We start from the raw sequence: 24,041 nt of genomic DNA, 5'->3' as shown, positions 1-24,041 counted from the left end.
AGTCACAGACACAGAGATGCGCGCATACACTTGCAACTCGTGAAGCTAGCGTTGGCAACTAATGTGCTACACCCTGTGCTCGTCCCCGGTAGCACCTTTGGGCGTTGTTCAATGTGATAAAACGCTGCGATTGCAACGCAAATGACCTCGGCAAGTCGTGCCAATCACTTATCGGGCGCATTTTCGATATTTGTATGCGATATATCACCGATGGCTGGCAGTAACTGCTATTGGGCGCGTTATTGATATACCCTGGACTTGACTCATCTCGAACTTTTAATTATTAATTTTCACAGAACACAAACGACTGCTATATAAATTAAAATGTATTCGTGATAAAGAAACACTGACTTAATCATAAAAAAGTCATCTTCATTTCAATAAAAATGCGTGATCAGTCACTGTGGCCTATAACAATCGTTTGACTAGTTACTGAGTCACTGCTTATCTCTATTCATTAGTTCTTATTTTGCTTACAAAATCAACGACAGGCATTTTCCAGTGTTGACTACTGTTTGTCATAAAAAGAACTTCCACAGTGTCGTTTTTCATGTAACGAATCAAGTAAACTTTGCAAATATGTCGCCATAAAATCGGACAAATAGTGAAAGTTGTATTCAGAAAAAGAGCGTCAATTTAAAAAAGCTAAAAATGGCCCAAAGCCGTGCAGAATCGTAAGCAAAATACTTAAATATATTCAATGCAAGTATAAATATAATTAACAAATGTCTTCAGTCCCGAAGTGAAATCTCATTATCTGTCTACAACGCTGAGGAGACGCACTATAGTGCTAAGAAACTGGCGCGATTCCCCATCTACCGTAACGCTGGCACCATTTCGCGTCTTTGGTATCAGCGATGGTCATAAATATATACCCAAGCCGCAAGAAATTGTGCCGCCTTACTATAAGAAGTACTTTATTGAAAAGAGGAATACCCTGCTGACCGTCATATCGGATTACGGATTATACACAGCAGAATTAAACAAATCGAGAAACTCGCAGCCGGATGAGAATGTAACTAATCTGGAAAAGCCATCGGGTAAGTTGAGGCTGTAAAGCTTGGACTTATACATAAATAATGCTAGTGTAATTAACGGACTCTTATAAAGGCCCAACACAATTTGAACCCGATAATAATAATAGAAAGCATACCCCTTTAAAGACAGTGTCAATTCAAAATAAGACGTGTGCGCCAAAGAACAACCAGTCTTCTGCTGAGGAAGTTTGGAAAATGTTTGGAGAAAATATCAATCCTAGAAAGGAAGAGTTGGACACACTTACCGTGCCTAATAATAGTAGTAGTAATATAAAGAATCCAAAAGCCAAACAAATTCGAGGACTCGCTCCTACAGTTAAATCGATTCAAAAACAAAAGTTACCGCTCCTATCCCAGCCGATCAAACACAATGTGAAAACTCTACTAGAGCAAAATAATAATAATGTCAAAACATTCGGAAATGTGCAACCAAGGGAACTACCCGAGCAGGATAAGCTTGGTGTGATACCTCTAAAGGATCAAAATATTGTGGAGAATGACTATCTTAAGAAAACCCAAATTCAAATTCCAAATCAAGCGCCACGAGGATATTTCTATCAGAACAAACCAAATATGAACAAGGATAGTATTGAAGAAAATCAAGCCCAAGGTAAAGGTAAGATTCTGAATACACAGACAATAGATCAAAATATCATGAAAAACGACTATCTTAAGAAAAATCAAGATCAGGGAACAGAGGAAATTCAACAGCCAAGAGGGCACTTCTATCAAATTAAACCAAATGAAAAGCCTCTGGAGCAAAATAATGTGAAGAGCGACTGTATTAAAAAAAGGGTAGAGCAAGTTCAAGATATGTCACGCAATATCAAGAAAAATCAAAATATGCAGCAAAACTTCAAGTCCCTAATGGATCAATCTAGTTTAAAGAATGAGTATCTTAATGAATGCCAAGCGGGTAGTATCAAAACAATTGTAAATCAACAGCCAAAGGGCTACCTCTATGAAAATAAACAAAATGTGATAGCTCAAAGTGCGCAAAATCATATAAAGAAAAAAAACAAGGTCAAGGCGTTGCAGGTAATATACAAATAATTCCAAGGCGATTCCCAAATGGTAATAAACATAATTTAGATGCCAAGCAACGAATTGAAGAGTTAGCAAAAAGCATCAACGAAAACATTAGAAATAATAAGGTGCTCTCCAAATCTCTTGCAACCTTAAATAACTCAGAATAAAATATTGAGAAGTAAATTATAAAATAAAAGCAGCAGAACTATAAAAATAAAAACCCAATCGTTGAAACTGGACGGGAACCAATTCAACTTTTATTTACTTAATAACCACAAATATTTCATTTATTGTATTGTCTTATTTTTATTAACCATTAAAATAATTATTGCTCTTCTAATCAGTTCACAACACAATTTTTTTGCTGGGCTATTTTAGACACTCTACGTGATCCCAGTTCTCTCTTTAGATTGAAGGAGGACACACACATGCCCACACACACACACACAAAATATCAAAAGCAGCACTTTTGGTAATACATCTCTAGAATCTTGTGGCAGACAGCTAGAACGTTCAAAGTACTTCATTTGGTCATTCTTCAGCCACCACCAGTTCTCTGTCTCACTGAACGGAGGTGCAGATGGAGGTTGTTGAGGTTGCTGGTGGGGAATGAAGCTGTCACGATGTTGCATTTGAAGATTTTTCCGTGTTGTTTGCTAGCTTCTGTTGTTGCCAGGTTGCAAAAATGAAATGAATTGCCCAAAGTGCTGTCGGGTGTTTAATTTAAGTGCGCAACAACCGCGCGCCCTGCCTCTTCACATCCCCCGCCCCTTCCCACACCATTTGCTGCTGTTGCTGCTGCTAGTGCCACACCTGACCCTGTGGCACACGTGAGTGTGGCGCCAAGCTTAAATTGCACGCCATTAGGACAAGTAATAGGCGAGGCGACCCAGAGTGCACTCCAAGTAGTTTCTTATTGCAACTTTTAATGACTGGCGCTTTTTGCTTGAGCTGCCACGAAATCACAATCGCCAAGCGGCCGCTAAAGCAAAACTTGTTTATACTTATGCTTCATCTTGGTAAGTCTCTATTGAGATATTAGTTCATATCTACTGTACAGATCTTTCGCGGAATATTAGCACATGCGCGATAAACGTGTGAGATCTCAATGTGGCCTTACTTGCAGATACATTTGTATCTTAAGCCATGTATTGTACAAATTTTTGTTGCAGTGCCCAAAAAGTAATAGCCAAATATAAGTTCGTAAGTTATCCATGAATCTCCAATAATGTTTGAGTACCTATCGGCAGCTGCGCAATGACCTCACCTGCACTTATACTGTACAAGATTAAATAATATTTAGCTGCAGTGCGCTAATAGTAGCTGCCAAGCATAAGTGTGTATGTTATCCTTGGATCTTGAGTACTTGGTTCTCAAGCACATAAAGCATAAGTTGCAGATACATTTGTATCTTTAGCTATATAGTGTACAACAATTAATAATTTTTATATTCAGTACCCTTCATTATAAGCCTGTAATTAATCCGAGGATTTCACTTTAAGCACCTTTTTGGCAGCTGCGCGATAAGCGTGTGATAAGCGTGATCGGAACGTGGCCTCACTTGCAGATATATTTGTCTCTTTTGCTTTATCTCCTACAATTATTTATGATATTAAGTTGCAGTGCCCCAATAATCTCTGCTAAGCACAATAAATGTGTAATCCGCATGTCTAACCTATGTTCGAATCGGTCTCCTGGCTCTTCAGCGATTGGCTAAGTGCTGCTTAAGCGCATAATCCTTGTGGCTCAATTTGTTTTTTATGGCCATTTAAACTTATTGACTGTTAATTGTCAGTTGTATGTTGCTGATGTGTAGTGGGATGCGGGGGGTGAGCTCTTTATTAACACTGAACCTTTTTGAGCTACAGACACGCACACACACGTGTAGTTATTTGTCTCTAAATATGTTTACTGCCAATAATTAAATGGGGACATTAAGCGGCTTATCTGCTATTGAAATAATTTACCATCAACTGCTGTTCAACGGTGGATTTACATTTAATGCCCTGCGCATGCTGAGCTGAAGGATCTGGCCAGGTGGGGTTCACTCATAAAAAGCATAAACAAAAGTCAAGCCCATTTGCCGGCGCACAGATTCAGCGGCAACATGTTGCGCAACTTGCGGCGCTTGGCAACATGCTGCGCTGCGCTGAGCAGAATCAGCAGCAACACATTTGGCCAGGCTGTAGCCGCCAAAAGGGACATTTTTGTGGCTACCAACAGGCAGAATGCCAACGACTCTGCGACCAACCGTTGCAGGCGCTGCTGCTGCTGCTGATGCTGTGGGATGCGGCAAGTGGCAAGGGACTGGGTGAGTGGGTGAGTGGGTGTGAGGGTGTGGGGTGTTGGGAGGAGCTGCCGCAAAGACAATTTGCTTACGTATGAATTGCAAATGCAAATGAAAACTGCTGAAAATTCTATATACTTTTCAGGAGCACACAGTCTCCATGCGAGTGTGTGTGCGCGTGTGTGTCTTTTGGTAGTAGGTGCGCTGCTGTGCGGCTATGCGTGCCTTGCAAATCACGTCGTGATATTTACAAATGGTTTCTTGTAATTAAATTAACACAAAACGTGACATTGCCACTGCCGCAGTTTTTTAAGCGACACACGCAAAACACAGCATAGCGGGAGACAGACAGCTAGCGAGACTCAGGGACAGACAGCTAGCGAGACTCAGGGACAGACAGACAGACAGTCAGACACAAATCACGGCGAGCATAAAAGGCACAATGCAGCGCTCTGAGTCCCTCGAGGGACGTGGAAGACGTTCCCTCAAGTTGGCAACCGAAATTGTAACTTTCTCTACTTAACATTACTTTGCTCGTATTTGTTGTTGTAATCTCAAATGAAATTTAAAACACAAATGAGCAAAAGTGCGTGACGCTCTCTAGTTCTGTCTCTGTCCTTCAGATTGCTGTCTGTGTGCGACGTTGGGGGAGATTCTGGGCTGTTCCCAAACAGACTGCAGCAGCCTTAAAGTGTAGTTAGTATAGCGCCCAGCTTGTGGTAAGTATGTGCGTGTGTGTGGGTGTGTGTGTGTGTGTGTGTGTGTGTGTGTGTGTGTGTGTGTGTGTGTGTGTGTGTGTGTGTGTGTGTGTGTGTGTGTGTGTGTGTGTGTGTGTGTGTGTGTGTGTGAAGCGCCTTACAAAGATTAGAAATGTAATTTACAATTTACAGCATGCTCGCAAATAAATGTCGACTTCTTTTTATACAGCCACTTATGGCGTACACCACCCCCTTAGGTACACACACACAAATACACACACACACATACACAACACACCTTAAGCCCCAACCCTTAAGCACACGTACGAGCCTTTGCTGGCTGCGCGGCACAAAACGATACAATATGTGTATCAAAACACATGAGCCGAATTGCGAGTTAGAGACGGACACGGAGACCAAGTTCTGGATAAAGACGGAATTTGGCCGAAGGGGGGGATGCCGACAAAGGCGTAGACCGTGCCACTGGAGCAAGCTTCATCAGCCGCCACAGCGACAACAAAAAAAAGATTGACAGTTGTTGGCGCAGAAATGTGCAAACAAAACACAAAAGTGGCAACAAAAGTTGCCCGAATAAAGGCACAAAAATAAAAACTGAAACGCATTTGAAACTACAGGGTGCTCAGATGCATACGTTAATAGAATCTTAAGGCGAAGCTGCAATAATTGATAGATTAAATGTTGTACAGAATAAAGAATAAAGCAATTAATTGAAATGTCTCAATCGGTTTTTGAGATTAAAGATGCGTGTTACCAAATCTACGAACTGTTTTTAAGTCGAACCGGGACTGAGACTGGAAATCCTATTTCTTTTATTAGCAGTTAACCAAACCCTAAAGCTAGATAATGAACAGCTGAACCTTAACCTTAGAGTTTTTATATTAGCTAACGAAATATTCGGTTATCCTAATACGGATTATACGAAATGGGATTCTAATGAAAATTGTAACAAATGTGAAGCACCAAAGTTCGAATTCAAACCGGGGATAAGAGATATGGAAAACCCAATGCCGAACCACCTTCTTTATATAGTATATATACCATAGCAGCCATTAGGTTACGCTCAAGCTTTGCTTATAACAATTTCAAATCGAGTTCATAAATTGAAAACTCCCGATTCGAGAGTTAAATGCTCATTAGACAATCCATCCAATATTTGGCTGCATCGTCGGACAGCTTGGATCACCCTGTACTTGACTGACTACTGAAATGTATATGCGAGAAGTAAAAGAAATCTGGAAATTCCTTATCGCACTTCAGTGTGCTGCATTAAGTGGGCCTGTGGCACGTTTACGTACACCTGGTACCACCCACAGTATCTGGGGGTGGGCTGACGTGTCGTGGGGTGTGGCAGTGTTGGGCAAGTAAGTCACCGTTGGCGTTGCAAGCGACCGATTAACTACCCGCCAGCGTCAACGTCAACACGAAAGTATTTTCACATACCGACAGCGATATAAATGCGAACGGCAAAGGGGCAGCCGGCAGCAGCAGCAGCAGCAAGGATGAAGTAGCAACGTGTTGAGAGAAGCAAATGTGTATCTTGAACGTGCTGCGGCTTCTGGGCACTCGTATCCTTCCCGCTGAACGCTCAACAGCCAGCGACCAATCTGGCCTGCAAAAACAGTCTCTAACTGACGTCACTGCGAAACTCCATACATATTTTACAATTTTCTGTGCAATTGCTACATGAAGTTGTTGGGGTGGAAAGAAATCGAACCCTAGGTCAGTTTAGAACGCTACCAGGTGCTGGTACTACTGACGTACACGATGGATGTGGATGGATTTTCGAGTTTCTGGTTAGGCTTTTTATATTATGAGATCGCAGCTAGGTCATATTATAGCGAAAATATAAACATGACAATCTGAACGCAGATAAAGATATAAAAGAGCATAGAGCGACACATAAGCCCCACTTCGAAGTAATGCGAAAGCATTTCCGATGTGGAATAGACCTGACGAGGAAGGGTTACTAGCGTGTGCCTCACATACCACATTGTAAGGGCAATTTGATTTGATTTGATGCAAAAGGCATTTCCTAGGCAACTATTACAATCGGCAAAAGTAATACTCCAATAATCCACACACTTGGCTGGTATTAAAACTGGGATTCGTTTTGTAAGCTATGCCAAAATGAAATCCTAAAAATGTCTAATCATATTTTTAATATTATAAGTCTCCGTCAACGACATAAAAAAATGTTGGCTTCATAACATTTTGATGTTTGTTTGTCTTTCTGCAATTAAAATGCTCAATGCATTAAATGATTTATAAAAAAAATATACAAAAATAAATGTATTCAACATATTTGACTATCATCTTTTTCGCGAAAAGGACGCACAACCCCAATGAACGCAATCAAGATCATCCAAAATTAACCTAGCTTTAAAGGAGCTTGCGATCTGGACTCAGTGCGGTAATCGGCATTTGAGAATCTTAACGGTAACCCGGGCGAGTCATAAATGAAACTTGCTAACTACCCCCACTTTAGAATGCACCTCAAACACCTTAAGAACCAACAAGCTGAAAGGACCGCAACAACTTTCAGCGACAGAAAGTCCAAAAATGAGGAAACAAACAAAAAAAAAACTTAACAAAACAACGGCCGAAGCGAAAGTGAAGTGCATAAATTTTACACCTAATTAAAAAGTAAATGTTCTTTTATGCAAATCAAGTTGTAACCAAATAAATTACCCCACCAAGGACAACTGCGGGGCGGCAGAGGGCGCGGGCCGGCCCCACTAAAAGAAATTGGAAGAGAACAGCAGCGAATCCGTGGACAAAAAAGAAAAAGTCGAACGAGATGCGAGATACAAAAAGAGAGTTGCGGCCTCTGGACTGAGAGTTGAATGCGATGCAAAAGTGAAAATAACGCAAAATACTTGACCAAAAAGCACATGCACACACGCACACACGTAGCTACATCCGCACACCCATACACACCAGCACACCCGCACACAGCACACATAAACATGTTATGGAAGATGGCGGCATCTCAGCTAGACAGCGTGTTAATCACACTTAATCTCATTTTTATTTCTGGGTCAGCATCTTTATTTATTTATTTTATTTTGTTTTCTTTTTCTCTCCCTCTCTCTTTCTCTCTCTCTCTCTCTCTCTCTCTGTCTACTTGCCTGCGTCTTTTGTACACGTCTTGCTGGTTGGGCTGTCGCATGCAAAGCAAAACTGGGCGCACCGCGAAACCACCCCGCAGCGTCGCCACCCACTTGGCCGCCGCCATGCCGTAAATATCCTTGACAAATCTTTTTGCCCTTTCGGCGCGCGAAGCGCAAATAAAAAGACATTAATTCGTTGTCGTTGTCCTTGTGGGTGAGCATCGCAGTTGCCGCTGCCCGGACTATGCCAGGACTATGCCGCCGCCGCTGCCGCTGCCACTGCCACTGTGCCAGCTTCTGCCTCAGGTGGCGCTCCAGTCGCCGCCGATGCCGATGCCGACGCCGTCACCGTCGCCTCTTCTCGTTTTTTATAGCCAGGTAATTTACGTAACGAACCTGACACTTTCTAATTTATGGCATCAGGCGGCGGCGTCTGCGCCGCTCCATAGCCCATGGCTGCAGCACGTTGACAATAGAAGCCAAGTCGAGATGATGATGATAATCGGGATGATGGCGCAGATGAAGATGATGATGATTAAATGATGATGGCGATGCGAAATGGCGATAGTCTAGCCGCCTGCCATTTTCATTTGTGGCGTTAACCGCGTGAACTTAACAGCTGCAAGGGGCAAAGAGGCGCGGGCGGGTGGGGGGCAAAGGTTGATATGCTGCCTTTAAGGGTCAGCATGTCGGTTGATAGCGCTTTGTGCAGGTCGAGCAGCATATGCACTATGCAAGAGCCATAACTGATTGGAAATTTCAAGGATCGAAGATCGCCAGCATAGCGCGTGCCATAGCACGCATAGCAGGCAGCCTCTGAACGGCAAACCTAACTTCAGTTGAAATATAAAATTGTTGCTGTTTTTCTTTAAATATATAAATAAATACCAACTATATTGTGTAAAAAGTGTAAGAAAAAAAACTATTTTTATTGGAACTTTTTTGCCAGTTAAGTAAGTCAATTATTAAGGTTGAAGCTTTGAGCCGGGCAGAAAATCGGCTGACTAGATATGATTATATACGATATCATGTAACCGTTTAACTTTGTATCATACATTTCTTTATAAATTAATTGAAATTTAATGTCCGATACAACAAGAACTAAAGCTTGATTTTAAATTACCTTTAAGTACAAGTTTAGTTAAAACCCAGTTTCCATTTTAAATGCTTGGCGTTCACGCAAAAAAAAATCCAGGACTAACAGTTGCCTCATATCTATCAAGTGCGTTTACAGCTGTAATGGCAATTTTTTCTCTACGGCCCAGGCCAGCAGTTATGGGCACAAAAAATGCGAGTGTGTGCTAAAATGGCACAGCTGGAAAAAAAATGCGGTAAAGGGCAACCAAATCCTCACCTAATATGCAAATTTAATGAAGTAATTCAAAGGGTCGAAAGGTTACCATAGGTGACGGTGTGTTGGTTAGCGGAATGAGCGTGTTGGGGCGAGCATTTAATTTTAATTTAACTACCAACGGTTAGTCGACACCTATATTTACACACCCACACACACACACACACACACACATAGCTGAAATAATTCACGCAATTTGCCGCACATTTTGGCTGGCACCCAGACACGAACCGGGATCCAATCAAACTCAAAGCATCTTTGCCTGTTGGTTAATTAATAAAATGAGCTCTGTCGCAGCTCTACATTTTTTTAGTGTCGCCTTTTTGGCATTCACAAAGCGGCTGAACTCCCCCTAAGATTCTCCGCAGCGCGCATTCAAGTCTGCAGACAATGGGTCAGCAGGCTGCCAAAAAAGGAGCATCGGCAAAAACGCTGCCGAAATAGAAATTAAGAGTTAATTGCGTTGCTATTAAATTTAATTGTCGCGCTGCGTTCATCACTGCCCACACAAAAAAAAAAGTAAAAATAAATCGAATGAAAAACAAAAAAACAGGCAAGCAACGTTACATTAAGATGAATGTGTGCTGCGTGTGAATGAAATGAATGGCATTCAAAGGAACTCAAACATGCAGATCTGCATGATGAGGCTAACGTTATCTATGGCAAGTCAAGATTGGAAGATTGTTATTTTTAAGAATTAAATCGAGCGCGCCTGAACTATAATTAAAGTTCCAGATCTACGGACTATAAACTTGTTTGGCTTTGAAACTTATTTATATTTAAATATTAATAACTTTCTTTTACTCAAATGCCGTTAAAAGAATATCAAGAAATTAATATAATAATAAGAAAATTAAATATATAATAAATAATGTCGTTGAATCGATTAATCGATGTCCACTTATTCCTATTTTATCGATTTTTACTGCATGTTTTAATTGCTATCTAAGAAAAGTTAAAGTCGCAAAAAAAGAAGATTAATAGAAACTGCCCAGCGATGTTTTAATAGTAATACCATCAGTGTCACATATATATACATATTTATATGTCTATGAATATGTACATATCATTATTTGATACTTTGTTATCGAGCATTAACTACGCTCATGTATTCTCTTAGCTACTGGGAAAGGCACTAGCAAATTGCCCCCGTCAAGGGAAGCATGCTGAGGCTAACAACACGCAACTTAAAGAATTTCTAAATTTTTCTCTGGCAGCTTTTAGCAACTGCCCTATGCAGTCTAGGGAAATTTATACCAAATTGCTGCGGAATAGCTGGTAGTTCTTGGAACTTCAGTGCCAGTCGGCGGACATTTTTCCAGCGGCAGGCAACATTTTGAATGAGCGCCTTAACCGGACAACGTCGGCTTCTTAACAAATATTTATAAGGATTTTTATGGGATTGGGATAAGTAAAAATAATGATTAAACTTGTTGTTAGCATCGATTGTTTTCGTAAATCGATATACATTTCGGATTTTGTTTACTGAAAGCAAATATTTGTTCATTAGACCTGAGCTGGATGAATATTATTTGTACATAGATCGATTAACTGCTATAATTACAAATGTGCCCTCGAATAACGCGCGTATGTGTGCGTGGAAGACCTTTGTAGCGACGTCGCGTGATTGACATGCCAAAAATTATGATAATGTGATGTTCACATGACAAACGATGAATTCATACGCCATGTTGGCCCGCCATATTGGTGTGAACATGCGCAAGCATGAGCGACTCCCGCGGCAGTTGCGTGTCCACAAGGACATATTGCTGGCGGGAGCATGCGGCAGAGGGCCCCTCGTGTATGCAACATAATTGAAAGCTGCATGCGTCAACATAATTTTCTGACAACTTTAGTTAAGCATGTAAATTAAGTTAAAAATAACGATGACATTGGTTACATAAGCGTATATGCATGCACAAACTGCAACAAAACTGAGCAGAGCGGAGCTTAGACCAGGCCAGCCCAGGCCAGGGCAGTACGAGCCGAGACTCAGCCGGGCTGAGGCATGCCACAGCCGGAGCGCTGGCTGGTTGCCCGACCCTCTGCCTGTCCGTCACTTTGCGCATTTTTCTGTTGGAACACTGGCACGGCTGCTCGTAATTGGAGCGTGGAATATCACTCTTCATGTTATGACATTTTTTCGCCAACAGCGAATTAATTGTGCACAGCAATAAATTTCGAGTCAGCTCAAATAATAATAATCTAGCCATAAGTACTTATTTGATGCCATCATTTTTTCCAGCCTTGAGGCTTCGAAAGGCTTTCCTTTTGGAAGCTCACTTCGGACTCGTCTGTTTATATATTTAAATATAGTTAAGATCCCGATAAATACTGAATTGCTAAAATTTTGCTTTTCACTGACGTTTGTATATTTAAGCATAAAAAAAAGCTGCAAAAAATTCACGGAAAGCTTACGATACATGTTCGAATCCTAAGCTGGATTATATCCCCAACGAATGGCCTAACCTGGTCTAATTGAAAATATTATTAAAACAGAATTTTATTGAATTCAATAAGAATATATATGTTAATACAATCATTTTTATTTCCTGTTAATTGAAAGTCATATTTAAATACAAGGCATTCGATTTGTAGCCCGAGCCTACATTTTTATTCATTAAAGCTAACCAAACCCCTTTATTCATATATTTATTTATTTAAAATGGAATTAAAATTGAAATTAAATTTTTCAAAATTGTTTGCAGTGCATTCTCTTGCCTACCTTCGAAGTATTTACATGCAACACACACCGACTACCTGTGTTGGCGCTGTATGCTGCAGTGTTGCGGCTGCCGCAGCTACTGCGTGGCTGTGGTAGCTACCCCAACCCCCCCCCCTCCCACCGACCCGCCGGTCTCCTTTCCCAACACGATATGCAAAGCAAACCGTTAAGCAGCAAAAGAAACCGACGCCAAGGTTACCAGCGCTACTCGCCCATATATTTCATATGTGCATGCTATTAGTGTGTGTGCGGGTGTGCGGGTGTGTGTGTGTGTATATATATGAGAAGACACACCCATACACCCACAAACACACACACGCACACACTGCGCTAGTTTATAGACGCTAGTCGCAACGCTAAGACAAAGCATATAACGGCAATGTTCACATTTTCTTGGCTACCCATTGGATGCATGGCTGCATGTGGCAGCCGCTGCTAAGAGAATAAAAAAAAATAAAAAACAAAAACAAAAAAATAAAAATATGTAAAGAAAAAATAAAAACTAGATGAAATATGTGCGCTCGTTAGGCTTTGGAAGCCAAGAATAAAAGACACTTGTCTGACAGTCAGATTGCTTCGAATATTTATTTAACAATATGAGCGCGCGAGAGCCCATGTTTATATAATTATCACACGGGGCGTATGCGTTATATGCAAATTAATTGACACAGCAGGACACTGGGTGAAATCGCTTTAAGTGAATTAGACACGCGGCAGGTTCTCATACACCTGTCAAATGCTTAATATCCATTCAGCTACAAAACTATCGCTAACACATAGCTTCACGCTCCATGGCCATTTACTCCATTGTCATCCTCAATCTCGTTGTGATTCTCATCGGCAGCGTCGTCATGGATGGCGAACAACTTTTGCGTTAGCCATTTGCACCCCCAAGCTCCAGCCACAAGCATATCTACTGGCTACAGTAACAACAACAACAACTACAAGAACAACACTGGGCACAACTGTTATTAACGAGAACGCCCACAATGCCAGTAAAGTGCTTCATATTACGCCACTAATTGCATAATTTCGTTGCCATTTTTATTAGTCTCTGCGATGGTCTCGCCTTTGATGTCGCCAGCAGAGCACCAGAGCAGCAGCCACTGAAGCATTCAACAGACCATCGACCAGCATTTACCATCAATGTACCATTTGGCAGCTATCCAGTGTTAGAACTTCCCATGAGGGTGTGGGTTGCGGCTAGAGGTTGTTGGCACTTTCCGTGCCATTTAAGTTGGAGGAGAGTTCGAACGGGCTAACGAAATGCGAATGGTCGCCCACAAATGTCATTGGATTATTATAAAACTGGAGTATTTATTGCATAACATGTTCAGACACATTCATTGGGGCATCTATGGTCGCTGAGCTGTCATCGATTCGCCACACTGCGATTCAGTTAGACGCGGTTCGGTGCGGTTCAATTGAATAAACTGGTTACTAGACATGCAATGCACGGCTGAACCGCCATTCTAGATTTAGTTTTTAATATGAATCGAAGCTTAAATATCAGAAACCAATATAATTAATATGAACCCAAAATTCAGCTGAACCAAAACCCGAACCAAAATAACGAAAATAAAAATAAATTTTCATGCCCAGAAGATATAAGCCTTGTGTCCCAATCATTGTCGAACCATATTTATTAGATGCCAATATTGATTTGAGTTAAAATCTAGCCCTCAGAAAATATCTACAATTTGCAAATATTTTCAGTAGTACGGGCTATTATAAATATCAAATGGGCTTCGACCAGACTTGTCAGAATATAAACTCAGCTAAACAGAATTTTTTAATAAATATTTTCAACTTTCCTTTGGAACGTTTAGTTCCAGTTCAGAAGGATGTTGGGTATGCGCATATAAATGCCTGTTTGTATTTAGTTCTGAGTGCAAGTCTTGCTCGATTAAGCAGAATTTTTCAAAGAGAATTGAAATGAATATCAGAGGAATAGGGGGAAGGGTAGTTGAAAATGGGAAATGTAACTGGCGCCATATAAACATATTGCTGTAACTATCTGTATTGGGCAATGGTCAATTTACCGATTTGGATTTGGGCAGAATCCTCATTTTACCTGACAGATTGAATTAGTCCAAAAATGCTGGTAACCATAATTTGGTGATATTGTAAGTCTCCGTCCGATGGTTGCAACTATAGTTGTTGTTGCTATTGTTGTTGCTCTTGTAGGCATCCCGTATACGCATCCTTTGTTAAGCATTGCAAGCTTTGCTGCCGCCCGAAGCACCCACACTGTCCACACATTCTCTCGTAACGGCATGCTCCCACATTGAGACTGAATTCAATCCTTAGCATAGATACAGCTTTCCGTTGTCAAATGCTTTGCTTCGATTTGTGTGTGTCTCTGTGTGCGTATAAATGGAGTTGTTTAAATTTTACAAAGGTTCATTAAGCAGCGGAAATATTATGTTGAGCGTCTATGCACGGATGCGCTTTGTGTTCGAGCTCAAGGCTTGGTCCAAAGTCCGGTTATTTGCAAAACTATATTATTAAATAGACAAATTATGAAATTATTGAAATTGTGTTTTAAAACGTCAATAAACCCGACGCTTGACGGAATTAAATGGACTGGCAAAATTGCTTCATTCGTTTTTAAATTGGTTCTTTTTGTTCGATTTCTATTGTGTAAGCTCTTCATTATTTAATTTGTTGCAGTCATGTTTGACAGACGCTTATTAAACATTACGTTCGGTTTCAGTTGACTATCGAAAATAGCAATATTTTCCAAATCATTTGTATGTATCAATATATGAAATTCCTTTGGACAACAAAAATTGTTGTTGGTCTAGGACAATTTAAGTTCTTTCCAATGTTTGAATATGTCTGCATGATTTTGTGCTTTCAACAAAATACATAATTCATTTAATTATACTTAAATTATATCAAAAAGCGAGTGTGCCTTATTAGGAAATGCACAACTGCTAAATACTTAGCCTGTACCCAGGGCTGAGTTGCCGTAATAAGCATGAGCTTTCCTTCTTACACACAAAAATGCACACAACCTGTGCTTCTTCTTGTTTCGGTTCCACATTTTGGAAGAGACATTCTTGAATAACCTCGGGCTTAATAGCCCGATCTTGATGAAATTTTCAGGTCCTAAGAAGAGCACGATTCTACCTTTGAATATTATTTATTTTTTCTTTTAGGGAAAGTGGGAGACGTTTTTAAGAAATATCAAATAGGGAGGAACCTATAAAGGGCTGTGTATACTAAACGGAGAATAATCTCGGAAATTTTCTCAGAGAATTCAGTTTGAAAATTGAAGCTTATCGATTTCAGCCAAATGGGTCTAGCTGCTAACGATGTGCCCATGTGCAACCGAAATATCTTGGAAACAAAAATGAAATAAAATTGTTTCACTGTTTGTTTTTACAAACCCGGACTTTGAGCCAGTTAACAAATATTTTAAATATGGAAAGGTCACCAAAACAATCAATAGATTTTAAATAGGTTTTATCTTAGCTTGCCTTATTTGCTTTTTTTAGATATCTATCTCGTATAACCTCCGAAATCTTAAGTACCTGCCAGTCAGCTGCCAGCTGCTACATACACTTGCAAATTGTCAAGGGGCACGGTCTACAATAAACGGAAGTAGCTTTTTTGTAGCTTTAAAGTTTAATTGGTTGTGGCTTTTTTAATAGATCCGGAACAGTATTCGATAGACTTTTTTTGCGATCTTCACAGCACATCTCAGCACAGCTCAGCTCTATTGAATTGCACAAAATCGGGCTTTTTTACAAATTTTCTTTGTGCGCCTCGCCTGTGATAAAAAGATAAGAATACATAAGTATATATCTAAGTATACAAACTACGGCTGCACTTACCAGAAATTTCTGTTTCTTCACATCGGATAGGCGACACCAGGCGCGCGCGGCCTTTTGTGCAAGATCCGGTCCTGACAGCGCTTGTGGTCTTTCGCAATATTCCCGTAAAAATTGCAAATATGCTTTGTTCATAGTTAGATTAGGTCTGCAACCTTTATTGTGTTTAATGCTGATTCGAGAGTTACGCTTACGGCTCACGCAGTTCACATTGGGTTTCTTGAGGCCCGTTGAGGTGGTCTTCCTGTCGCGCGATCTAGCTGTCGGCGTGCTCTTGATCTTGCGCGTTCTGGACATTGATCTAGAATTGGGCTTCCTTCGGTTAATTGAGTTTTTGGGCTTTGAAGGCGACTTCAACTTTGATCCCGAACCCCTTATTCTCCCTCCAGCTTTTCTAGTAGCGGGGAATAAGGAACTGGCCTTTAAGAAATATTTAAAATAAATGCTTTTAATTTCTAGCTTGGCGTTTCGTTTACGGCGCTTACCGCTTCTGCTGTAGTCGACGCTAATTCTGTTTTGGGGACCTGTAATATTTCGCATGGCAAGTCTTCATTTGCGTTGCCCAATGACCCATTGCTACGACCTGCTTCTGCGTTATTCTCATCCATGGTAAAGTCTAAGGAAGTTACGTTATCACACACATAGGCAGCGCTAATAATACTCAACTTGTACTTACCAATTATAAATTAAATTACTAGGAATATAAACAATATTAATTCCTTGAAAAAAGCACTAAGACTAAACAATTTGTTGAAGTGTTGTTTCTTGATGGAATGTGATTTGGAACTGGTTTTAAAAAAAACTCAGCCCACGTGAGCTACACAGTGACAGTTGGGACGGAGGCATTTTGCACCTCTTTTCAAATCAAGTCAAATCTTAAAGTTCGGATTGAAAAGAAGATGTTCTACTATCAAGGTAGTACCCACTTTTCCAGGTTGACTTGTTTTCTTTTTGTTTCACCGGTTTTCCCCCAATGGAGTAATCTTTCTCGAATTGGTAGAGATTTGAGTGAGTTATGTTTCAAAAGTTTAAAATAATAAAAAAATTTTGGCCATGAAAAATAAACAAATAAAAAACAGCATTAACTTTATTAAGGTCGTCAAGTCCATAAAAAATCGATAGATTTCATCGAACGAGTCGCTGCTCAGTGTTCTTTGTCCTTGTGCTCAAGTCATGGAGCATGACAACTATTAAAATCGGTGGCCGGAGGAACCCGAATCGTCTTCTCCACGATCGTGTGCTTGTGCTCAGTAGCGGCGTTAAATGAAGAGCCGCACTTTTCCGCTCAATTCAACAAAATGCCGCATTTCCTGCACCTACGTACGTGCTCGGCCAGCTCTACAGGCAGATATATGATACAGCGAAAGCGAGAGAGAAAGAGCGGCGGCACTCGAGAGTCGTGGCGCAAGCGAGATGGAGCATATGCGGAGATTATGTATGCAGCAATGCATGAAGTTTAAAAAGTTTCAAGCACATAAGCCACAATGGCCACGTCTCTCCAGGCTTGACATTTATTATCTGCCGGTTTGGCCCCAAAATGAAGTTGTGGCCGCTTTCGTCTTCCAAACGTTGTCGCATACGCACATCAAGACACACACACACACACACACACACACACATATGTGGAGAGAGACGAGAAGCAACAAGGGGCAGTGGGCCCAGGGGATCTGACATCCCGTCGCTGCTCGTTTGCGGTCGACGTCATCGTCGACGGCATTTGCATGCCCGGCTGGCCATTTAACGTGTCCGTGTCCGTGTCGTTGAGTTGGAGGTGTAGAGGCGTGGTCGTGGCCCTTTGATTTCGTTAGGCGAAACTCGGCGACTCCTACGCTCTTTTCCTGCTCGACCCGCTCCTATGCGACGCCGCGCATTACAGAGTCCGCACACGTTTTTCGTAAATGTGCATTTTTCGCTAAATGTTTTGTAAATGTTTCCGTTCCCAACTTTATAATTAGTTGGCATGAGGGCGGCGCTAAAGAAAACGCAGCGTCGCATCGCATCGCGTCGCGTTGCGACGCATTGCAGCGCAGCAGGAAACGGAAAAACGAGAGAAAGCACTGCGGATATTATGTAAGTTAAGCGGCTGACACATTCAGCAGGGTCGAGGGTCCATTGCACGCAGCAAATGTCGACCCAATGTAGCACCATGTCTGTTGCAAGCCAAGTGCAGCTCTAGCGCCAGCTCCAACTTAGACATGCAGATAAGTGCATGCATAGACTACAGAGAGACGTGACTAATATGACGGCACGAGAAACTCACATCTCTATTAGATAATATTGTGCGGCACAGCAGACTTTTGGATGATTTCAAATTAATGCATGACTCTAAGACTTATATAAAAGAAATATTTCCAACGTTTCCAAAGTTCTATATTGAAAATGTTCTAAAACCGCTAACCGATTTCAATAAAAATTGCCTTTACAACACTGAACATTGTTTTCTTTTTTGAAATATGTTACATTATTAATTCCTAATTCCAATTGTAACATCGGCTGCTCTTTCGTTGGTTAATTTGACGTGAGTTCAGTTCATGCTCTTTGCCTGAATCGAAAAAAAATGTTCTGCATTTCAAATTTAGGAAAATTAGTATTGAAAGTGTTCAACAATTAACTGGAATTCTTATTCTATAAGTTTATTTATGTTTTATATGGTCAACCCAGTCTTTCATAAACCAAAATATTTTTTTAAGTATTATTCGGATGTTTGTCAGTTGGGCTTATGTTCGGTTCGGTTAATGTTATAAAATAAAAATTGTATTTCCAAACTGTCTCAAAGAAAATGTCCTGCATTTATTTATTTTTTTTTTTTAATATTAACACAGCACATCTTCCATTTCTCTTCTATGCGCAATCCTGCTTTCGGATAGCTCAAGCCATGCCAAATAAGAATATAGATATAAATAATAAAGATTTTTACCTTTGCAGCCTGTCGCTGGGGTGCCAGGTTTGAAACCTTCAAGGCTGCTTAATTAGATTTTCAGAAGAGATGTGCGCCGCGTGATTGAGGATTCAGGATTGAGCATTGAGTCGCAGGTGAGCGCGTCACGCAACGTTGCGTTGCGGCGCCTCCGATTGAAGTTTTAATTAAAAGCAACTACACGAGTTTCTGCCTCGCATTGGGCCAACGATTGCATCCATGTAGCTACAGCTACGCATTTGTAGCACCTGCCGCCGCTGCTGCCACTGGCAACTTATTAAAAGCTGTCGGCGTTATGCTAATTAGGCAGCGCAACCGACAAATTGTCGCCGCAAATCAATCAGTGTTCGCTCCCAGCAATCCGTGTGGTTTCTTGACGCCCTAGCAGACGAAAAATAAATGTTAAAAAGCTGGCGGAAGCAGCCAAATTAACGGTCCCTCCGCCAACACATGCTGATTAGCGTAATCGGAGCAAAGGCCGACAGCCCGCCTAATTTCAATTTTCAGCTGACGCGCTGAAAACTATGCAACAAATAAGCCTCCACGCACCCCCTCAGCCTATGATTTGATACTGTGGACTATGGACGAACGTTTTATTTTTGAATACGTGTTTTGTCGATTTTGAAATCCGCATGGGCGACAAATTAGCGTAAAGCTATCGTGTTTCATCTGAAAGACTTCAATCTCATTTTCAAAAACCTATGGCAAACGCAGACAAAGTTTACTTTGCTCTTTTATAATATTCCCACAATGCGCAACCAATAAAAACTAAAACGTATTTTCAAATAACGTCCACCACTATGCGATTCTCATGAATTCAAGCAAATGTGTTGCAAACTTAGCGCCTCTAGAGCAAAAGTTCAACGGTTTAGTATTAAATAAATTTAGCTAGTTTCGTTAACAGGAGCTGCTTTAGCCACAGCAGGCCCCAAGAGCGCAAAGTTAAATGCGCCGAAGTGTGCTGATGAGGAAACGGAAATGGAATATGAACGGAAATGCCGACCAGAGGCGCAGCAGCTGCCCGAGTTGTTTCGTGCTCGACTAGCACTTGAAGCCAAAAGGTGTTTATTGAAACGTTAACCGCTTCCAACTGAAGGTCAAAACGATTGCTGCATGAACGCTTCACTTGGCGCCTACCTAACAGCAGGGGGCGTGGCATTGCTGAAACTTTAAACTATGGTCGCTGCTGAGCCTCCAGTTAAAGAGGAATAGAGAAAATATCGAGACGTGTCAAGCAAGACTCGACAGTCAACAACAGCCGCGGCCTGCGCCTGGTCCAACGTGTATCTCTCTGGGGCACCAAAATGGATGTGCGACATTATTAGCTATTTCAGCGGGCAAAAGGCAGAAGGCACAAGGCAGACAACTGAAAAAGCTGCCACTGAAACAGACAAGTAAACGAGTTACGCGCGCGAGGAAAGCGGCTGCCTTTGCTCCTGCCACAGAGTTTGCCATTGCCATTGCCATTGCTGGCAGCAACCAGCAATACACAACACGCGCAGCAGCAACATTGACAACGCCGTGTTTATATGCAACATTGACAGCATGGCGTGACGCGAGTGATGCCAAGCTGCAGCAGCAGCAGCAGCAGTAGCACTTTACCATCAGCATTCCCATTACCAATATTCCTGCTCCTGTTCACAGGCAAGTCATAAAAGTTTTCGGACTTAGATTGTCGCCGTTTTCGGCGTCTGACACCCAGCTAACTTCAGCGGCCACGTGTGCTAGCTGAATATATAAAAGTATATGCAAAATTCAAAATACACTGCAAATGCAAACGAAGCTTCGAAGCCAGATCGTTCGATCAAGCACATCGATTAGACAGCAACAAATAAAACCCTAAGGTCAAATATTATTAAATTTAATAATTCGACTAATTGCGAGAGTTGTTTATGCTGTGCTTCAACTGAGAACTTGATTTGAAAATGCGATAATTAATATTTATAAATATAAATATTAAAAAAAAAAACTCAAATAATATTAATAGATTACAATCTGAAAATATGGAAATACATGGCCCGAAATGATTCGACTTAATTACGATTTTTCATATGTTTCTCAATTTTAAATAATTCCACGGGATTTTCGAACCCTGTCAATCAGCTGAGGATCTTGGTACATGATATTTCAGCATATTTCTAGCGGTTCGTTGAAAACTTTGACAGTACTGCGTATATGAATATGGTATATAGGGAGTAGAGCATCTCAGACAGAAGCTATTTTGCATAAAACTACTGGAGCTGGTGCAGAATCTTTGTCAGTCTCGATGCTTGACTGCGTGCCTGTGTGTGTGTGTGTGTGTGTGTGTGTGTGTGTGTGTGGCTGTGACTATATTACATTTTATGTCAAATGCGCACGCTTTCAATATTGACAGACGCCAGCACGAGACACGGAAACGGATGGGGACGCCACCTGTTCCGGATCCAGAACCGGGCAGGGGGTGGCTGCTACGGCGGCTGCGTCGGCATGTCAAGCTAATGTTAACTTATTTTCGTATTTTGGCATACCTTGCAGCATGCCGGATGTGCCACACACACCCACACCCACACCCACAACCCACAATCCACAGCCCGCCCATCTTGTTGTCAAACTTATTTTTAAATAAAGAACACACTTTTCGGAGACATGCAGCTGCGTGCGGCCAGATGCCACGCCCACCCAGCCGCTGCTGCAGTAATGCATTTTAATTTAGCAGCTGTCTTAGAAGGGCTCACCAATGGGCTTAATGGTCAGCTGATGCACCTGGACATGGGGCGGTGTGCCCAGGGCGTACATAATGCCAGCCGATATGTCCTCCGGCTGCAGCATGGGCAGATTGTTATAGTCGCCGGGCAGGATCTCCGTATTGGTTACGCCCGGGCTGATGCTCTGTAAGCTCAAGCTCAGATAAGCATGTAGCAAAGGAAATGCGAATCATTGCTCACCGTAACTTTAATCTGCGTCTTGAGGCCGTTCAGCTCCTGGCGGATTATCTCGAGCAGCGCACTGATGCCATGCTTTGTAACTGGGTACATATTGAGGCACTGCAGCTCCTCGCTGGGCGGATGGATGATGTGGTGACCGGTGAGGCTGTTGATGAGCACCATATGACCGGCAACATCGCGCTGCTGCATGGAGCGAAAGGCGCGTTGGGTACAGTGAACCACGCCCATCAGATTGACCTGCAGCACGTGCTGCAGCTGATCCAGCTGCATGGTCAGCACTTGGCCGGAGTACAGCATTCCCGCATTATTCACCAGTATATCAATGCCGTCCAAATGTGCCTCGATCCAATCAAAGGCAGCCGCCACTGACGCCTCATCGGCCACATCGCACTTGACCGCATGCAGCTGGGACTGCAACTCCTCCGGCAGCTGCTCCTTGAGCGCCTCAATGAGCTCGACGCGACGCGCCAGACCCACTACAACCAGCCCGGCACGCACCAGATCCTTTGCCACAGCAGCTCCAATGCCCGAACTGGCGCCAGTCACAACAGCCACACGACCCTGCCAGCGTTCCATGGTTCACCTTTGGGATTCCGCAACAATTGGCTTCTTTAATTGACTTTTGTGCGCCGCTGAACGCAGCTATTTCGCAACTGAGTCTAGTTCGCGCTGAGGCCTTCATTATATTGGGCATGCCCAACGCCCAGCCCCGCGCATCCCGCTCCACAAGTGCTTGGGACACACGCTCAAGTTCGCAATTGAATTTTTGAATAGTTGTTGCTTCTGCCTCACGCCCATTTTCACAGTTGAATAATTAAGCGACGCGTCGCTTTATTTGCCAGTTTGACAATTATAATGTGTGGAATTTTAATACCCGCTCACAGAGTGTAGCGTGTATATTGGTTTTGTGCTGCCGTCTATCTGTTTGAAATTGTATGAATTGATGTATGCCAAGCAGATAAAATGTTGGAATCATTTGACTGTGTTCATTATATACACATTAAAATTTTCCAGCGAGAGTGACTAAATTTCAACTGAAGATTGCGAATGAGCTCCTCTTAAGATTATCAATTGTTTATAACACATATTTAGTGGTTGCTTTTATTCAACGTTGAACGAGTATTAGGTAGTCGCTCGCAGCCGATGGCAACATCATTTGTTTAAATTAGCCCCACAAATGGCCCCACACAAATTCTGTAGCTTAACAAGGGAAGCACGTGCCACTATTTCGCTGTTTAACCATTTGATTTGACAGCCTAGCCGACGTTACTTTTAACTTTTGCTGGCCAACTGGTATATCATTTTTTCGAATTCACAAATATATATTATTGGAATCGATCAGTAGCGTCTGATTTCTAGTAAGTAAAAGACTATAGTTTGTGTCGCTTAAAGCTGGATCTGATATACGACCTTTGTAAAGCAGATATTGCAATCGCCTATTATATCTAGCGTATGATCAGATGCCTAGCTTGGTATAGCTTGTGCTCTCCACTGAACTCTCTCTCCTCCTAATAAAATCTTTCAGGCTGACTTCGGGAACTCACTCAGCACACGCATCTATAAGAACTCATAGCTTTCGGTACAGGTTAATAAATCCTCCCATCACTCTCTTTTTGACATTTTCTCTACCAAGTAGGCAAATTCACTAGTACAAATTGATTAATTAGGCTCTTACACAATCTTAGACAATAGCACCAAAGACCCGGCGAATATTAATACAAAATATTATATAAGATCTGAATGCGCTGATCGAAATAATAAAATAAAAAAAAAAATCAGCCCCCAACTCTAACTGTATATAACATAGTTTAAAATTATATCATGTTTATATTAACAACTTTTTTCATTCTTTTCATTTCCTCCAATACTTTTTTATACTTTCTCCCAAGTAACGTAACTTAACTACTTAAGAATACTTCGTTCTCTACTAAAAGCTTCCCCTTTAGCAGTACTAACTTACATCACTGGCAAAATAAACTGTGATTATAGGCATAGTTGGCCGCTCGCACAAATAAAAACCCTCATTTTGTATTCTGTTTAGGCATTTAGCTTTAAATTTTTATATTTTAATGACAGTCGTTTTGTCGACCAATAATAAATAAA

The 24,041-nt window shown here is 41.6% G+C and overlaps 4 protein-coding genes across 8 annotated transcripts; 2 read left to right on the top strand and 2 right to left on the bottom strand.

Moving 5' to 3' along the window:
- The first annotated feature begins 521 nt into the window (after positions 1 to 521).
- Positions 522 to 2,349, top strand: LOC115764319. Of its 5 annotated transcripts, XM_030707260.1 has the most exons (5): positions 524 to 674; positions 736 to 1,040; positions 1,111 to 1,653; positions 1,723 to 2,075; positions 2,130 to 2,349. In XM_030707260.1, the coding sequence occupies exons 1-5, from the start codon at positions 652 to 654 to the stop codon at positions 2,154 to 2,156; spliced, it is 1,251 nt and encodes a 416-aa protein (XP_030563120.1). In that variant the 5' UTR covers positions 524 to 651; the 3' UTR covers positions 2,157 to 2,349. The 5 variants fall into 5 exon arrangements, with proteins under 5 accessions (XP_030563124.1, XP_030563120.1, XP_030563121.1 ...); XM_030707261.1 differs by lacking the exon at positions 2,130 to 2,349 and having other exon boundaries at positions 1,713 to 1,790; XM_030707263.1 differs by lacking the exon at positions 2,130 to 2,349 and having other exon boundaries at positions 1,111 to 1,647; positions 1,713 to 1,787.
- A 10,524-nt stretch (positions 2,350 to 12,873) lies between these two features.
- LOC115764360 lies at positions 12,874 to 13,800 on the top strand. Its single transcript, XM_030707320.1, has 2 exons — positions 12,874 to 13,253; positions 13,310 to 13,800. The coding sequence occupies exons 1-2, from the start codon at positions 12,995 to 12,997 to the stop codon at positions 13,366 to 13,368; spliced, it is 318 nt and encodes a 105-aa protein (XP_030563180.1). The 5' UTR covers positions 12,874 to 12,994; the 3' UTR covers positions 13,369 to 13,800.
- Positions 13,801 to 15,872: 2,072 nt separating this feature from the next.
- On the bottom strand, positions 15,873 to 16,708 carry LOC115764355. The gene is made up of 3 exons (XM_030707312.1): positions 16,583 to 16,708; positions 16,101 to 16,517; positions 15,873 to 16,036 (listed from the first exon to the last, which is right to left on the bottom strand). Exons 1-3 carry the CDS (start codon positions 16,703 to 16,705, stop codon positions 15,983 to 15,985), a joined length of 594 nt encoding a protein of 197 aa, XP_030563172.1. The 5' UTR covers positions 16,706 to 16,708; the 3' UTR covers positions 15,873 to 15,982.
- A 4,920-nt stretch (positions 16,709 to 21,628) lies between these two features.
- Positions 21,629 to 22,574, bottom strand: LOC115764280 (farnesol dehydrogenase). The gene is made up of 2 exons (XM_030707209.1): positions 21,939 to 22,574; positions 21,629 to 21,882 (listed from the first exon to the last, which is right to left on the bottom strand). The coding sequence occupies exons 1-2, from the start codon at positions 22,512 to 22,514 to the stop codon at positions 21,715 to 21,717; spliced, it is 744 nt and encodes a 247-aa protein (XP_030563069.1). The 5' UTR covers positions 22,515 to 22,574; the 3' UTR covers positions 21,629 to 21,714.
- Between the last annotated feature and the right edge of the window lie 1,467 nt (positions 22,575 to 24,041).

This window comes from Drosophila novamexicana, unplaced genomic scaffold (assembly GCF_003285875.2).
Source record: "Drosophila novamexicana strain 15010-1031.04,08,12 unplaced genomic scaffold, DnovRS2.1 tig00000820-arrow-pilon, whole genome shotgun sequence".
In the NCBI taxonomy this organism is placed as follows: Eukaryota; Metazoa; Arthropoda; class Insecta; order Diptera; family Drosophilidae; genus Drosophila; species Drosophila novamexicana.
Note: the sequence above shows the minus strand (reverse complement) of the source record. Positions and strands in the feature narration are given on the sequence as shown.

Bases quoted from the DNA above. Each gene is read 5' to 3' on its own strand.
- LOC115764319 (XM_030707259.1), top strand. From the start codon at position 652: ATGGCCCAAAGCCGTGCAGAATC. The intron at 1,041-1,110 runs GTAAGTTGAGGC...ACTCTTATAAAG, and splicing joins TAATCTGGAAAAGCCATCGG to GCCCAACACAATTTGAACCC. The intron at 2,076-2,129 runs GTAATATACAAA...AACATAATTTAG, and splicing joins ACAAGGTCAAGGCGTTGCAG to ATGCCAAGCAACGAATTGAA.
- LOC115764280 (XM_030707209.1), bottom strand. From the start codon at position 22,514: ATGGAACGCTGGCAGGGTCGTGTGGCTGTTGTGACTGGCGCCAGTTCG. The intron at 21,883-21,938 runs GTGAGCAATGAT...TTGAGCTTACAG, and splicing joins AGACGCAGATTAAAGTTACG to AGCATCAGCCCGGGCGTAAC.
- LOC115764355 (XM_030707312.1), bottom strand. From the start codon at position 16,705: ATGGATGAGAATAACGCAGAAGCAGGTCGTAGCAATGGGTCATTGGGC. The intron at 16,518-16,582 runs GTAAGCGCCGTA...TATTTCTTAAAG, and splicing joins CGTCGACTACAGCAGAAGCG to GCCAGTTCCTTATTCCCCGC. The intron at 16,037-16,100 runs GTAAGTGCAGCC...TTTTTATCACAG, and splicing joins TGAAGAAACAGAAATTTCTG to GCGAGGCGCACAAAGAAAAT.
- LOC115764360 (XM_030707320.1), top strand. From the start codon at position 12,995: ATGCTTAATATCCATTCAGCTACAAAACTATCGCTAACACATAGCTTC. The intron at 13,254-13,309 runs GTAAAGTGCTTC...CATTTTTATTAG, and splicing joins CGAGAACGCCCACAATGCCA to TCTCTGCGATGGTCTCGCCT.